The sequence below is a fragment of the Heliangelus exortis genome, chromosome 14 (genome assembly GCF_036169615.1).
Source record: "Heliangelus exortis chromosome 14, bHelExo1.hap1, whole genome shotgun sequence".
Taxonomy (NCBI): Eukaryota; Metazoa; Chordata; class Aves; order Apodiformes; family Trochilidae; genus Heliangelus; species Heliangelus exortis.
In genome coordinates, this window is record NC_092435.1 from 2057959 (window position 1) to 2076068 (window position 18110).

At 38.7% G+C, this 18110-nt stretch overlaps 1 protein-coding gene across 8 annotated transcripts in view; it reads right to left on the reverse strand.

Moving 5' to 3' along the window:
• The window catches only part of AFF2 (ALF transcription elongation factor 2), a 339493-nt gene that overhangs the window by 70611 nt on the left and 250772 nt on the right, over positions 1 to 18110 (reverse strand). For all 8 annotated transcript variants that reach the window (XM_071758001.1, XM_071757997.1, XM_071758000.1 and 5 more), the window contains one exon: positions 8556 to 8593. In XM_071758001.1, coding sequence (XP_071614102.1) covers positions 8556 to 8593 — 38 coding nt within the window. The remainder of the gene's footprint in view (positions 1 to 8555; positions 8594 to 18110) is intronic.

The window sequence follows — 18110 nt, forward strand, 5'->3', positions numbered from 1 at the left end:
CCTGGAAGCTGCTACATCTATCTGAACTTAGGTCCCCCAGTTAGAGAGAATGCAGTGCTGTCAAGATATGGCCCACTTCTACAATTAAAGAGCCAGCAAACTGGCAGGGTCTGACGGATGAGCCGATGCTCGGACATTTATTACATCTGTAATGTAAGAGTTACGTGGCTCAGCACAGCCTCGACACACAACACAAAACAAAAATCAGCTCAGACATCACGAGCAACCCCTCTTCACCAATGCTAACCTCCTCTTTCATCCCTGATCTTTGCCAGTCACATAGCGTTATGGTAAAGTGTTCTGCACTTAAAGGAATATCTGCAGCTTCCCTGCCACTATTAATAAAAATATTGAGTGTTTTTGTTAGGCGGCGCAATTTGGTTACTGAACTGTTATCCAACAAATCCTGAAAACAATTCAAAGGAAATTTCCCTAATATGTCTATTTTTCTATCCTGCCAGAAGGGTTGCTAATGAATTTGCTGCTTGAATGCACAGACAGATTGGGAACTATAACTGTGCTGGCCTGGGCAACATGGCACTGGCACCAAAAACCTATTTGTACCCATGCAAAGTTCTCTCTAGAGTATGTCTCTCATCCAGAGGTGATTTTCCAATAAAACCAGCCTTGATTATTGCAAGCACAGGAGCAATCCCTGAGGGAGTATACCAGGCAATTCAATACTAGGAAATGTTGTACTAGGCAAAATTAACCTTGTAGCAGTGTTATTTCCTGAAACATTATCTAGCTTTTACCTCTCTTTTGTATTCATCTATACTAAATGACTGCATTTTTTCCCACTTTTCTCACTTAGCACAAGATCATTATTTTCTTTTGGTTGTACTTTAAAAAAAAATAAAAATGCTTGAAAGACACATGGTCTTATTTTATTTCACTTCCTCTCTGCCATAGTAAAGAACTGCTTGCTGCATGGCAGGTACTTTATTTGGATATGTAAAAGGTGAGAGCAAAGAGCATCACCTTGATTCTGCCCTATTTTCATGACCCCACAAGGCAGAGGAAACCTTGGCAGAAGGAAATCATGGCAGATCCACTGCCATGAGGCCACAAGCCAGGAAGAGCAGGGAAACTTCATTCTCCACACACGCAAACGTAAAATTAGGTAAAATGGCAGTGAAACAGAGTTTGAAGTCTAAAAGAAAGCAGATACAGGCCTACAAATTTAAAAGACATCCTCAGTTAAAGGCCATAGCCTGGTAGCTGTCTCCACTGCCTCTTACCTGATTCTCCAAGGCAGGGATCTCCATTTGGAAAGTGTTTTGCATGTGTTCGAACCTAAATAAACCACACAGTCGTATACTTACACTACCACTACCTAAAGTTTTGCTCTTGTTACTCATCTCTGAGCAGCAAAAAAACAGTGTAACAGTGAAATTCAGGGGTATGAGGTCTGAAGGCTGACTCCTATGCTGGATTAAGCCAACTGTATTAAACCAGCAGAAAAGCTTCTATCATTTATACCAGGATGAGGCCTTTCCTTGCATTTTGCTAGCATTTGTTACTTCCTTGCAGTATCTTAATTGCTCAGAAACATATTTTAAAAGCATTAATTCAAAAAGATCACAGACAGAAAATAGCTGTTACTTAAGAAAAGGCCCAAATAATTGTTTGAATAAATGCTAAGTAACTCAAAAGTAAAAATAACAATCAGAACAGCAAACATAAAATGTAAAATTATCAAAACCACGGTGTAAGTGAGGAGGAAAGAGTGGTCCTTCTTTGGTCAACAGTAAATATGAGCTAAACCAGAAGAATTATTGCCCCTACCTGACTTTTGATGCTGTCAAAAGAATGAACCAGGCAAGGAAAAAGCTTTGTTCAAATCAAAATTTCACTTTTTCACAAGTTGTAAAAATTGACCTAAATTTCATCTTGACAAGTGATGCACTTAAAACGGAAATACTTATTTTTGTCCAGCTACAAGGCTGCTGGTAAATTTTAAACAAATGCATGACTAGCTGTGCTTAAGTAGCATATTTAAGTCCCTGTAAAAAAGAAAAAAAATTCACAAAAGAGAAGGTTTCTCTAGATGTCTGAAGTTTTGGGATGGCTACTGAGCAACATGCCTGGCTTGGCAGCTTTGGGGAACACGCGGTGCTTGGTATTGATGGTGTGTGCTCAGCTTTGTATGAGATGAAATGAGATGAGATTAAATGAGCTCTCAGAGTCTGTTCACCTCCTTGTCTTGCAAGCAAACATTGTGCACTACACAGAGGACGTGTGGTAATTTAACCACCTACTATAAATTATACAATCAAGTCGGAAACATTTCACTATAAATATGTATTGCGACTATTTGAAAAATCTGTGTTCTCTCTAGGTACCTGTTGTGGTGGTAGCTGAAAACCTTAATAAAGCACAAACTATTTTATATTTCAGGACTTAGCTGATGCGACTCATTTGTACAGTTTTAAGTCCAACCAAACTGCTAGTCAACTAAATTATAACTTATTACCACAGGCTACAGACTTTTGATAGATTCTGTGGTTGGAATAGGACTGATTTACTGGTTTGGGCCCTGCCAGTAGTTATCATGCATCATTTCCCTAGAAATAAAAATAGTCCTACTGTGGCTATCCTTTGGACTGATAAAAATATATCTAACAAGATGTGTCACAGGAACAAATTCAGAAAGTAAAGGTAAAATATTAAATGGACTCTTATTATTCTGTGTCTAAAGTACTACATCTTTCTGCTGCTGTGATGACTTTGGAATAAAGCAAAATGTACTGCAAAAAGGAAAAAAGATCTAAAGAAGCAATTGAGCTCTGATAAAACCCCATGGGGATAGCTGAATTGTCAGAGCTTTGCAAGAGTCAAAATTTACATGAAAATCAGTATTTAGGGATTAATGTGATATAATCAAAAAGGATTTAATATGTATGTTTCTTTGCTAACAGTTTAAAAGCAGCAGTTCTATAATCCATTGCCAACAATAACCTTTTAGTTGTAAGAGTAAAATAATCCTTTGCAACATTTCTAGAGTTCACATTCTGCTGAGAAAACGTAGTCCTACTAAATAAAATTTATTGGAAACCAACAGTAGCATGTGAGCCTTGGTTTCCAGTGACACTGCAGGTGCCAACCTGTTGTGTTGCATGTCTATGCAGTCACACTCCCCAGCTTGCAGAATCAGGGCTATTTGGGGGTTTTGTGAATTTTTGGAAGGACTTTACTATTGCTGCAATATAATGATCCCACTGGCTGAACTCTGCATCTGTGTAGATGTCTAAGTGGATAGAATAGGAGGATCAGGAGCTAAAGAACATTGTCCATAATTGCCTGTAAGCAGCCTTTTTCCAGGATTTCTACTGGGGATTTGAGTGCTTTCACATGCTGGACTTAAAGTATTAACACATAAATATGAATGGATTTCTTCCAGAAATGAATATGGGCAGGCAGTTTAGGCACTGTGTTGTAATGGATTTTTAGAACTAATTGAATTGGTGCTGGCTGATTTATTAGTTCTCCAGAAATAGGCTGAGGAGAAACATCAGGAAGGAAGGTTTAGAAGCAGAGACTACCAGGTGGTAGTGTGGAAACTACTTGGGAGTTTTACTGAGAATGAGAGCTGTAGCAGGTTTGGACTTTTTGATTCTTTAATTCTTTGATTCTTTTTGAGTTCTTTAGCAAATGCCCTTTAGCTACACATAACACAAAGATCCATTGGTACCTATAGTCTGTATGTATGTATGTATATATACACATGTATAGATGTATATTTGGCCATCTTCCCCTACAATTATCCATGAGTGGGAGGCTTTTTCAACCTAGGAGTGACATACTTTTTTTTCTTTCTTTCTTATTTAAACTACAGGACACAAGAAACCCTGAAGTGGAAGAGCTCAGCATGCGCACCAACAGCACAGTGCCCCTTTCATACCTCTGCTGGTTACAAGGGCCTGATTTGACTGGCTAAAGACAAATCAACCTTCAGACCTAGCTGGCTGGCCTGCAGTTTTGCCAAAGGGAGCAAAAGATCTGTTTATGGTTACTACTATTACAGCATACATTAACTGACCCTCAGAGTCTGACCTGCCTGCCCTCCCGCTTAGTGAGTCAATAAGAAAATCCTCTGGCTCTGCATGACTTGCTGAGACCTCAGACCTTCCATGCAGAGCAAGGTTTGTCCAGGGAGGGAGAAACTAGGTGCAATTCCAGCTGGTAAAACAAAGATATTTTTTAAAGTGCAGTCAGTAGAAACAGTTAGAATTATCCCATGTATAATCAAGGATGAAAAGGCCAGGAAAAATACCACTGCGCTTTGCAAATGAGAGGTCAATCGAAATGTCAAGATATCAAATGTTAATGGATTGCATTGCCAGTGATGGTTGGGAAAGAAAACCATGCAAAGTCATGGCAGATGCCCTTCTGAACAGAAGATGAGTTTCATGGCAGGGAAAGGCAATAAACACCAGAAGACTTTCTGGTTAACAAACTTGTGGCTGATGAAGAACAAACATATTTTGAAAACATAAAAAGCAGCAGGATTTTAACACAAGCTATAATCCCGAAACGTGTTTCTGGAAGTCATTAAATCTACAGCAAATTTAAGTATATGCAGGTGTTGGGAGAAAATGCCATTGCTTTCTCTTGAAGATTTTTAAAGGAACTATAAAAGAAGAGGGTATAAAGGACACTCAAGGAAGGCGACATTTTCTTCCCTGATGCAAGAAGTGAATTCCACTATTTTCATAGTTCTACAGCAGTTCACGGACTATATGGACCCTCTCATTCATTTTCCACTTAAAAAAAATTATTTCTCTATTGAAAAACTTGTCTTGTTTTCTAGTGTTGGACGACATCAGGTTTCAGCCAAATCATTCTTTCACATGCCAGCATTCTACCACGAAATCCATCTGGCTGTTCATAAGGGACTGTAATCTGAGCATTGTTTAGAGTCATATTATCTCCAGTTTTTAGGCAGAAGGGCATTGCCACGCAAAGAATTTATCTCTTAAATATATGAAACAGTGAAAAGAAACAAGTTATCTTCCTAACCACTGTCTTTGAGACTTGCCTTGTGTCTGTCTTAGCTCACTGCTGGGCTTACACAGTTAAGGGATAACAACATCATTAGTAGCTTTTGAGGAGGAAGACTCGATGTATACAACACAGATACGTAATCAAGAACAGTGAGCAATCATTTGCTCTTTTGTATAAGAAGAATGACTTGTGTGGATGAATAGATAAGGAAAAGGGTAGAAGTCAAACAAAAGACAGTATTTTTTTCACACGCCAGGGTGCTCAGTACCCCAGGATGTTGTGGGGATATGAAGTACAAAGACATTTCAAAAGAGATTTTGCGTGGAGGAGAAGTTCATTGGTACCTCCTTACCACAGGATGTGTGGTTATGCAAATGTGAGAAGCTGTGTGGGGAGGCTGGGAGGATGCTTCTGTAATTGCTGCTCTTCTTCCTCTACCTTCTGCCACTGGATTAGCACTGGATTAGCTGGCCTTCAGTCTATGTCAATGGACAGGCAAGTCCAGCAGACAGGCCAAGCCAAGTGCATTCATACTTGATAGTGAGGCATAAAACTGACTGTGCCTGAATCTGAGGAGATCCTGGAGCTCAATCCACTACTAAAAGTCAAGTGATGTGCATCAAGTCAATGTGCATGATTCCTCTATGCTGATCTGTGTTCCCACTGCCTACCCAAGTCGGGGAAAATATCTGGGAAGTGTGAGCTTCAGTTGGGTTTCATAACAAAGCTGCCATTGAATTTTAAGGATATTGCTGTTTTCCCAGCCCTTGATCAAATAACAGCATATATATAGAAGATTATTTCCTTGATTATTTCCTCTGGATGTGTCCTCATTAAAAAAATCTCTTCTGAAGAAGCCAAATGTCACTTGCCTACACCTTACCCCTCAGGAAGTTCCCAGCAGTCAGTCTAAGCATGTAGAGACAATTGGACATTAAGAGACCATCTGCCTGGCTGCCTTACTGAACTGTAGTAAGGAAACTTCCTTGGTTTTTTTTTTTCCTCCATAAGTGTTAAGTGCCGGAGGGATTAAACAAGCCAAAAAGAACAGTAAACTTCCTCCTGAACATTAAGCCAGCAACATTAATAAACTGAGCAATGAAAACTAAATAGACCATTTACACAGAAATCTTCGTCACGCTCCTAAGCTAACATCTTGAACAGGCCTTGTCCAAGGACTCTACATAAACCACAGCCTTTAAAAGGGAGTGATTTCTGATGCCAGTTTGGGGACACAAGATCTATGTCACCACAAAGTGAAAACAAGGAAATTTTTTATGCTAATGACAACTGCGAATATTTTATTTGTATGTTTATATATGTAAAATATATATATATATTGTAACAGATGTCAACTGCAGTTAGATTCAACTCAACTTGCTACTGCAGGGCTTTTAGCCAAAAGCAATTCACATTTTCAGAAGTGTACTATCACATATGTCTTAATAACAGAAATGTGTTCTTTAAAATGTATGTGATAAGTCACATATGGTAGAAGGAATCTGTACAGCTTTCAGCCCTTATGACAATGGGAGCTACTAACTTTATTTTGCATAGCTGAAGAACATTAAAATTCAAGTGAAATTCTCTTTGACATTTGAGAGCTACAAAAGCAAGGACTAAAAGCTAGACAAGGCTGAGCTGTACGAACAAATGTAATCCACATCTACTACTGCCATCTTAAAGGCAATAATCTTACTTTTGCCCTAAGAGGCAATATTTTACCATACAATGTAATTGTATACAGGTACCTTAGACAGTTACATGTCATTGAAAAGTACTAGGCAGATTTCTCAACTGTTTTAATATGTAATTAATATGGATAATGGATTTCCTACAGTACTAATTGAAGCTGCCACCATGAACACAGTTGAAGAGATGTTAATAAAATAAATAACCAGGTGAGGGAAACATGGCAGGATGAGATGTGCACATGTAGTTGGAAAGAGCTAGGCTGTCCATCTGGCCTTCTTCCATTCCAAAATGTTAGAATTATTCAAGTTTCATAAAGGAATAATTTCACCTAACCCACCCTTTCCCACCCCTCCCAATTTTTTTGGTCACATACATGCTGTTTAATGACTGCAAGGCTCAATATCTCTGTCATGTGCAGGAAAACTCAATTCAGATGAGCCATTCCTGGGAAACGGACTTAAAACATTCAAAAAGAAGTGAATGAATGATAATTATTTTGGACTCATTCCCCAGAACTCTAATCACCTTGCAACTCCTGGATCCTCTAGAATGTGAGGTGAAAAAACAGATCATTTCACACTCTCTATTAAACAACCATCAGCTAACAATGACTTTAATTCAGCTTGCACTGAATTTGAGCTAGCCCTCTAGGCAAGAAAGGTCTCTTGTCTTATTAGAAGTTTCATGTGCTCTCAGGTCCCCACTGGATCCTATTTCTAATTTTTATCAGATTGAATGAAAGAATGAATAAAGAGAGAGCGATTTATGACTATCTTGCATCTTGCCTAATCACTCCAAGGAGTGTTCCACATCCATTTGGTGTTCACTTTCTAAGGTGTAAATGACTATACATAATGGAAGCCAAGTGAGAAGTAGAGCTGTATTCTTTTGTTATGCATGCTGAACCACAATGATTTCAGGGTCCTGTTAGTTCATGTTCTTACAAACACAAAACCACTCCTTTCTAAAAGTCAGGATGATCAGCAAACTGCTATAAAAAAACCACAGGATTATACAGTTACTGGGACTTAGTTAAATAGCAATGATTACCTACTGAAGCTAAAAATGTGTTTTATTTGTACATAAGAGACCATTAAGCCTGGAGTAGTGATTATTTAAACAGAATTCTAAACTATTTAAATTATTTAAACACAGATTGCTAGTAACATTAACTGAAAATGCTTTTTCTCAAAGAGCCAAGACATCTATATAGCAACTTTCTTAATTCCATGATATATGTTCGAGTGTTGGTGATACTGCCCTAAGATTTAAGAACTTCTCATAAAATGCCATGGAAATTGCTCCCTGGTAGCTTGCTCATCCTTCACAGAGCCCTGCTATAAAGAACAGAAACATCCCTGTGTCTGTGGGGTGAGAGAGATGCACACACAGAGTGAGAAAGAGCTCTTAATCAACAGGATGGCAAAGCCTTGATACATAGGTGCAAAATATTCCCATGTGTCTAGAAATCATTTGGCACATTCCTAGTTATTTCCCCCCTGTCAGACCTTCTCAAGGATTGCAATTAAAAATCATAATCTTTTTAGCATGTACAAACCTCCCCAAGGCTAGAAGCACTACGTATGGAGCATGATTGTGATAGTATTTGGCAGCTATTCATAGACAACACATTAATTTATGGAAACTGGATGAAACTTGGGGAGTGCAATCAGTAGGGACACAGGAGAAATCAAAAGCTTTCCTCGGTGATACTGACCTTTTTATAGCTATGATTGGGGTCAAACTGAACTCTATTAATCTCTTTCATCACCCTTCTTACTGTTCTGGTCTTTTTAGTGATTACAACAACTTTGTTCAAGTTGCATTTTCAAACAGATTTAAAAATAACTTACTTTACAGGAATGTTTCTCAATTTTGTCTTTTCAGCAGCCTGTAAACAGAAGAGGGGTGGGGGAAAAAAAAACAATTAAGCAACAAACCAAAGCACAACGAAGCCACAAGCAAACCTCAACCTGCAGATGCTCTTCAGAAACACAAACCCAGCTGGGGGAGAGGGCTGCAGGAGCCAGACCCTTTCAGAGACAGTGCTACAGGTTTTTAATACTTCTGGCCCAGGTAGTGGTATCAATGTTGTTTATTTTTAATGGCCACAAGTGTTTAGGAACCACTCTTTCAGGGTGATTACTTCACTGCCCCCTCTGAGGTCTGGCCCCTTTGTCACAAGCTCTCTCTCCCTGTCTGGAACAAGAAACAACAGGAAAAAATAAAGGAAAGAAAAGCCTCCTTTTCCAAACCAGTTTTTATTTGCCAACACCAGAAAAGGGCAAGGGATGACCAAATGTTCATATCAATTTTGTCTTGTGAAACCTTTGAGAAAACACATTCCAAATCATCTAAATGAGTAAATCTTTGGGCCCCTCGGCCTGCACCACCTCAGACATGGAGCCTGGTTCCAGTTTATTGCTGAACCCATTGATCTGTGTACAGTCCATTTATCATTCATGAAAAGAGCCAGTGATCTTCACAGTATATTAGAAGAAACAACTCAGATCATCTGTCAACGGCCCTCTTATTTCTGTTTCCCTCTCCACGGGGATTTCATCTCCTTCGATTCTTCTTGAATTAAAATGTTGCTAAGCAACACAGCTGGGGGCACTGATGGCAGAGCTGCTCCAGTCTATCACACTGGTTAAGCTGCTCGAGATTTTAGTGGAGATTTTTTTTTTTTTAATACTTCCATGGTATAATTATGTAATCTGAACCAACCTTGCATTCTCCCTCTTCTGATTTTTTTTTTTTTTCAGAGTGGGTAAATAATGTTTAAATGCAAGCGGGCTTGAAAAATTGCTTTCAGCTAAACCAGTGTTGTTGTATCATTTCAGAGAATTCCTCCCAGCATTTTCAGATCCAGACTGTAATAGATTTAAATGTGGAAAGAGGTCAGATGGTTAGCAAGATTACAAGCATGGATAGCAGTGAAAGGCAGAATTAAGATAACTGATCCATAAACCTATTATAGTAAAGGAAGTTTAAGTGCTTAATTACCTTCAGAGATATTTTTATAAAGCTTACTAAAATGGAAGAGAAGGGTTTTGATGAGGAGCCTGCTATGCTTAGGGACTGGAATAAAATGGTTCCCACAGAGGAACTGCTAGTATTAGTGCTGAAAAATGCTCACAAAAACCCTTGAGGAATTAAATCCTTCATGAAAACTGACTACCTTTTGAAACCCCTGGGACCTACACACTTGGGTTCCAAATTTTGCCAGAATGAGTTTTCCTTTGGACTCTGCAATGGTGCTTAGTTTTTCAAAATACCTGCTGCTTTGGCACTTTTGCCTCCAATCATAACAAAGATAAAATCTGTGTTTAAATCTGTGGAAATGCCTAACAGTGAGTTTCAAATTTTGGAGAAAGAATTAGAGTTTGAGAGCTGAGATGGGGTAACAGCAAACCTCTGGGCTGGCTCCCAGTGTGCAAAGAAGAATGTGTTTATTTCGTTTGGATTATATTCCCATCTAAAGAATAAATCAATTAATGCATGATAGAAAACAATTATATTAATCGTACAGTAGGGTTGCTAAGTAAAACACTTAAACCTCAGGAAATGCTAAACTTCAAATTGCACAAGTACGTGTAACAGACCCAACATAATTATGTCCTCTCAAAGAAGCCTGTGATGAAATGGGGTCTCTGCTCATTAGTGAAATAATATGAGTTGTGCCTCTTTCCAGTGATACTGTCCCAGATCTCCCCTTTTCAGCTGTCATGTGCAAATGCAGAGTCAGAAAAACTAAGAAAGCTTTCTGAGTAATAACCTACCCGGAACAACATAAAAATGCTTCATTTAAAACGGATTAAAACATCATAAAAAATGGCATTTCAGTTTCCCAAGTCTCCCACTAAATACCAAGTCTCAGTCCCATCCTGCAGGGAACTAAAATTATTTTTAAAGCTAATGAACAGCCCTTGACAACAGCAGAAGTGTTTTAACTGTATAGTGATATTTTGCTTGACATTCTGTATAGCAAGTAGCTGGACTATAACAAGTCTGAGTTCAAGGATGTGAAACTTGCATCTAAATAATTTTTTCCCCCTCAATTATGCAAAAATGACTAACCAAGAACTGATATAAAAATACAGATAAAGGAGAAAGAAGTGTGGAGAGTGTCTAGGATCACAAGTGTATAATAATGCTGTCAATTCTAATACAAAGTAAAGCAGAAGATATTCTGGAGAGCATGGGCATGATGGTGTGAGCTAAACTGTTTACATGAAAAATTAATAAAGATGAAGATACTGCAGGGAGTGAGAACTGGATATGTCAAAGTCATAGAATATTGAAGAGCAGGGTCTAAATTGGATGTTTGATTTTTGACTACTTAGCTATGTTGATGGAAACTGTTTACACTGGAAGAAATGTGTTACCTTTAGGGTCAAAGAATTCTGGATGTATTTTCTTTTCTTGGACCAGGAACATTCTAGTGCATAGCTTTCCATAGATTTTTACTGGGAGAATTTCTGTATCTTTTTCCCTTTGTTACTGGGAGAAGGCACTTTCCTAAATCTTAGGAAAAGGCAGATGCTGAAGGGACAACGTCCTTCACACAGATGCTCACTTATAGAGATTATAAATAAATAAATAAAAATACTACAAAAACTCAGATTAATCTGCATGCCAGCCTGGCTTAATGTTGGATGATCAAGCAACCTGTCATTTCTTACTACAAACAATTCAGTTTGCCTCTGAGTGGGACCATAGTAATGGTCACAGGATTCCTGTTACTCCATCTGAGAAAGAAATCCAGGATCTGGCCTTCTGCTTGTATTTGTAGGTGTTGCTCATTCATTTTTCAAAGCATGTTTGTTTCAATCTCATGAGCATGCCCAGTGGCAGAAGAAAAAGAAAGGCAAAATCAAAGTGACACTGAGTTACTCTACACATTAAGCTTTGATGCAGAAACATATTATTTGAAAATATTTGGTGTGCAGCAGGTCTGTCAATTAGAGCTAATTATTCTCCTCTGATCAGGGAAAATGCAATCTTGTTTTTGGGCAGGTTTCTTTGAAATGTGTGTCTTTTATATAACTTCATTATAGGAAAATACTTCCAAATTACTTTTTTTCTAGGCTGCTTAGCTATTGACTCAAATTGTCTGTGTTGAGTACTTCTCTCTACTTTGATAATTAACTTTTGATCATTACTGAATTTAGCAGCTCTAGTCAGATGTGTTCATAGCCATCTTCCTCAACTATTTCAGTGTTCATCGCCTTTAATCTTTGAACAAAATGATCTCATTGAGCCTCCATCAGCCTTGCTGCTCATTTAATAATTCCTGCTTCTCATCTTCATGACTGGGTTTGATTTGTTCTAGACAGGATGAGAGCTTTTGATTATTAATTTAAGAAATTTCAAAGACAAACATGTTTTAAGAGTTATTTTTTTATCTTATATTTCTATGCCTTTACAAGTAAGAAAATGGTTTAACTCTGTGATTGCTAAATATCATGGTATTAAAAAGTACTTTATTAGAAGTACTGTACAGAAACAGAGCAGGTATGAGGCCACTAAACCATGATACAGGTGCCCTGAGTAGGAGATGCTGCTGCAAAAGATCAGAAAGAAACAGGACTGGGATAATGTAATATTCAATGGGAGACTTACATCATAGGACCTTTACTAATTTTGAACTTGAAAACATGCATTGAACTAATTTAGGATGATTGGAAAATGGAAGTCAGAGTGAACTAGACCGTCATTCCACTCTAATTTGTAATTTGCTTCTGATATTTTTACAATTTATGGTTTTTTCATAATAGTGCCTCTGCCCTCTAAGACCTTATTGCAACAGCTGACTCTAGTGTTGAATAAAAGAAAAGATGAAGAATACATGAAAAGTACTAAAATGCAGAAGATCATCCAGCAGAGATTATTTGCCTAGGGATGTTTTCCTATGACTTTTATAACAGTTTTATATTCCTACCTTTTATATTGCATTAGACCTGATTTTGGTGCTAGCTGTTTCAGCATTGGTTCAAGTACCACCTGCACTGTACTTAACTTGATCTGCAGTATGGATATATCCATACATTTATTTTGTTAGCAGGTATTTAACTAGTACACTAGAGATTAGACATGGGAATAAGCACAAACTGCTTCCAGATCCTGCACAAAGATCGTGAAATACGAAATATGATGCTTTTCTTCTTCAGTTTCAATTAGTGGACTGGATTTTAGAAAGAACCAGAAAATGTGCTCCCATCAGTACAACCTGTCTACATCCCAAAGGAGGAGAACAAACTGACACTGAGCTGGCTCAAAAATATTAAGGTAAAATAACTGACATTTGCAGAAAGCAAATTACATTTTTAGTCAGATGTTACAGGGGAAGTGTCTGCTATACAAAGCAAAAAAAAAAAAATATTTTCCATTGCATAACTGAGAACCCAGGATTATCAGGGAAAATTATTACATTTGAGAAAGTCTGATAAAACAGAAAGTACTTTTGAAGCCTGCTGCCTCACACTCTTGATTCAGAAGCAGGGACTGGGCACCTGCTGAGCCTCAGAATCTCCCAGCATGAGACAGATTGGCAGAAGGAGGAAAGCCTCCATGCTTTAACTTCTTCCATGAGCTGCTGCAAATCTAACTTAAGTTTGCCTCCCAGTTTCTTATCAGCTCTCTATGCTGGGGTGAATAGCTAAGCAACTTGCCACAAGTAAGCTTACAACCCACCATGCTGCTCTCCTGTCCTGCAGGTACAGAAAAAACTCCTTGGAGACACAATTCAGAAGTCCAATAAAGCTAAAGAAACTTTCCACATTAGTTTAATTATATAGAATAAGCAACTTGCCACAAGTAAGCTTCCAACCCATCACACTGCTCTCCTGTCCTGTAGGTACAGAAGAAACTCCTTGGAGACACAATTCAACAGTCCAATAAAGCTAAAGAAACTTTCCACATTAGTTGAATTATATAGTTTTATATGTACATATATCTTTGTTGATGATAACACTCTGATTCAAACAGAATGCCTTACCTAAAATCCTAAGTCATTAAAGAAAAACCACTACTTACTGATTTCTGATTCTGTAATGATGCAGTTGGTGCTAGCTAACATTTTTGGGGAGGAGCAGAATGCAGTGTGCAGCAAACAAACCACCCAGAATTGTGCTGGCAATCAGAAAGCCCAAACTCAGAGGGCCAAAGGATGAGTATGTGATGATAAACACATAAATATGTGCATCAGGTCTCTTTTTTTTTTTTTTTCTTTACTTCATTGGTTGCACTCTCCTCTACCTGTCCCTGAATGTCAACAGAGGAGATTGTATTTCTTTCTTGCTAATTGCCTGTGACATGAAGTTGGCAACATTTTATTTGAGATTCTGTATGTGATGTTCTGGGTCTCACCTCAAGGACAAAAAGCCCAACATCACTGTATCTAGGACCAAAACCAACAGAAGATACCCTCTCTGCCATGAATTATTTTTTAAGAAGTATTTTTCCTTTAGCAGCCAAACATGCAGGAAGGATCAGCTAAGATCCATTTTCTGAAATACTGCCACCAAGCATGAGTTATCTACACACCAGAAGAGTTCACTGAACTCTTGCTGTGTATGAACAACAGAGAGCTTCTCATCATTGCTTTGAGCAATGCAGTAACTTTCATGGCTTCACAGAGACTCAAGAATACTTGAAACTCTAGAGATTTGGTTTCAATTGTTGCAGTGGAGTTGGGTAAAATGAAAAGCAGAGATTAACTGACCAAATCTAAAACAACCTGGCTCTGGGTTAGGAGTAACCTTTATCCCTGATGGAAGTGAGCTGCTTTTAATTGAACAAAATCACAGATATATTTGGCTTTCTGTCAATTTTTTTTGCCCCAAATCCCTATGTTTCCATCAGCCCAACAGTGGAAATCAAACTAGGGGAATCTCTAATGAAAAATGTGACTACTTCCTATTCTTGAAGGAGGACTATTCCATATTTTAAAAGAGACACACAGGGAGCATACTACACTCTGAGGAGTGTTTGCTGCTTGTGTAGACACACCTGAGCTGGTTTTAAATTACCTAGGGGGGTACTCCAGACATCATTGCTTTTGTGGCACAGGCTTCAGTTTACTCAGTGTCTTTGCTGAACTTAACAATACAAACTATTGTGGCTATCTGTCAGTGAACAGACTTATCTCAGAGATAACTCACATGGAGACTTATTTTAGGCACAGCCTGGACTTTAGTACCAATGTTCCTGACAGAAGACTCCCTCCCTTCCCACTAAACTAATTTGGACTTCTACATCCAACAAAGACCAACCTATCTTTTCTATCCTATATCTTCCCTGCTCCCTGGACCTGAGAAGCAAAAGGGCAGAGTCAGAGAGTAGCAGGAGTGGTAGAGCTGGGAAGATGTGAATAGATGTTGCTGTTGTTCATTAATTTCCTGTGCAGGACTAAAGACTTGAAGGATTTTAATTTACACTGAATGTTACATCAATATGGAATGTTAAATCTATTACAAACAGACAGCAGAGGTAACAGGGGTAAACACACATGAAATAACTCTTTGCTGACCTTGGTTTGGTTTCATACATTACTCAGATGACTTAGCCAATTACTAAATTGCACAGCTCCAAAAATTATACTTAATAGCATTGCCATGAAATCAGTGGTTTTGTAAAACAGGCACTCTCTGTGAGAACACCCTGCCCAAATCAATTGCCCTGTCACACTCTGGTCCTGACCTGTCCCTGTGAGTGAGCACAAGGTCTCTTCTGGGAAGATTCATCCTGCTGGCACAGAATGCAGCACCTCCAACCCCAGCAAACCTTGCACTGGCAGATGCATTCATTGTAAGAAAAATTAAGGTGTTTAATTCTCATTACTGTTCTCCTTCTGGAATACCTCCAGGGGAGATCAACTTTCACTTCTGCTCCCCTTATTCTGGCTGACAGAAGCTAATTACTGGATTTATCGTGCCCTTTTCATCATCTACTTTACACTTGTTCTGGCCACATATGAGTCCCCCCCGTTCATGCTTTTGCAACCCCTCCCAGTCTCAAAGCCAGCACTAGTGCTATCCTCTACTGGTGTGAAAAACTCCCAAGAATTTAGATTTTGAAGTTCACAGACATTTGCTTGAGCTTTTGCAAAAGAGTGACACTGCAGATGGCCAGTGTAATAAAGCCAGACACTTTCTTCACCAAAACACTTCACAAGGCATGCATGATAAAAATCACACTCTCCTTTTGAGAAGAAAAGAGAGAAAAATGTTTCCTATGTGGTTGGATTAGTGAGTGTTGAGCACTGAGATGGCCTGCAGATACCACAGACTTCAGATTTATTTTTATAGGACAGTATGGTCAGGTCTGGCTTTTCTCTTAACAACAACAATGCTGCTGTCAATCAAATATCTCACCTGCTGCTGCTCTGCTTGCTGACAAAACAAGATATGGCTTTTGCATAAGTGGCACACATTGCAAGAGGCCCTTGGAGAAGTTTTTCTTCTATGCTTATAATAAAGCCTCCTTCACAAAAAAAAAAAATAAAAAAAATAAAAAAAATACCCATACACAAGCATGCACACACATGCAGTACCTGACCTGTCCTGGGGACAAAAAGCTGTATCTCCCTTCTTTCTTCCACCCCAAAAGGGCTGGCAGACCTCCAGTGTCTGATTGTTACAGCTGTACTAAGGAAGAATTGGCCTTCCCACTTGTATTTAATCAGTGATGGAGGCACCAGGTGTTTTTAAAGCTTCTCCTTCAGATGAAGGCTGTCTTGTGAGGCAGCTGACAGAACCTGGCTCTTCAGGTTGTTGGCATGAAAAAACAAACCCAGGAGAAGAATATCCTTAAGAGAGCACTGAGGGGCTATGATGTGCCTGCTTACTTGTGAGAAAGCAAGGAGAGGACTTCTTACAGCTGTATTTATCCATCTTTTCACCTCAAGAATTTCATTCCCCTGCCTGACAGTATTTTCTTTCCCTGTATTACATTCTCTACTAAGTCAGGGAGTTTGGGTTCCTCCAGCTCCTGGGCTGCCCCAAAGCCCAGATAAGAGCTTGGCTGCAACCTGCAGGGCCAAACTTCTTGCTGTTGCTCTGTAGTAGTGTGCACACAACAGTAACAAGTCATCCTGGGGGTTGTATTAATCCCACTCCTCACTGACATACGACCTCCACAATAGCAACGTGTGGAAAAAATGCTATGACATTCTATGAATTTGAACAAGTGAAAAGCTTTGGGTAACACTGTGTATTTCAGTGGTATGCCATGCTTTTCACTCATAGGTGCAGCAAGTTTAGCCTAGATCTCAGAGTGGTTACTGAGAGCTTCTGTTGATAATAAACAAATATATGACATGAGCCTATATAATTGCCATGTGAATTATGACCTTAGCCTTGTCAGCCATCAAATCTCTTATTACCAAATATTTGTCTAACGTAAGCTGGAGCATTCATTTCACACAGTGGATGATACATGGGTGCTTCAACTAGTGTTGTGCAGAATAAAATAATTTGAATATCAATTACAATGGACTGAGGTAGCAAGAAGGGATGTATCTCTACAAAAGGTTTTTTCATGGTTACAGACTGACAAGGTTGGTGAATGACTGTATTACCCTAATAGCTTCTGTTTTCATTAATGGCTTAATGAAAACATTTCCCTGCAATTATAAAACATGACTGTAGATCTTAAACACTGGGATGTGGCTTCTTTATCAAAACACACACTGCTGTGGCTGCAGCTTCTGCAGTATCACTCTGTGGTTTCAATGGAAGCCAATGACAGGCAAACCATTTACATTAAAAGACTCTATCAAAGTTATTTTGCACCTAGTTTCATCCTAATCCATCTGATTTTCTATAGCTTTGACAAGATGACCTCTCTCACTGCGTGTGCAGTATTGATGTCATTACTGAAGAGCTGTTCTTCAGCTTTTCTGCTGATAACAAAGTAAATGGAAATGTAGAGAAACCTTGGGGAGGTAAACAGCCTGTTCACAATCCAGCTAAAAAGCCAGAGAAATTACAAAAGGAAAAGATATCTGTTGGTACAAGGGAAGTGGTCACTGTTTCACTTTAAAAAGTGCTTACATGATATGATGAAGGCATGCTGCATCTTAGAATTTCATAAAATTTCAAAAGAAATTAACTGGAATGAAGGATTTGAAAGCTCAGTATGCACAATAAGAATTCAAAGCCCAGCCTATCACCTTTCATCTCAGCTTCAAAGTAAAATGTTTTGTATGTAATTACCCAGTACTACCCCAGTGAAAAAGAATCATGTTTGTGTTAAAAAAAACGATAGAGCAGGGATTACATGCTTGTCTTGTGTTTGTATGGTTAGCAGAGAAGTGGCAATAAAGTGGCAATCAGTAAGGGAAGGAAGAAAAAAAATCAAACAGAAAAGAATAACATCTTATTGATTTGTTCTGCCCAAAACTC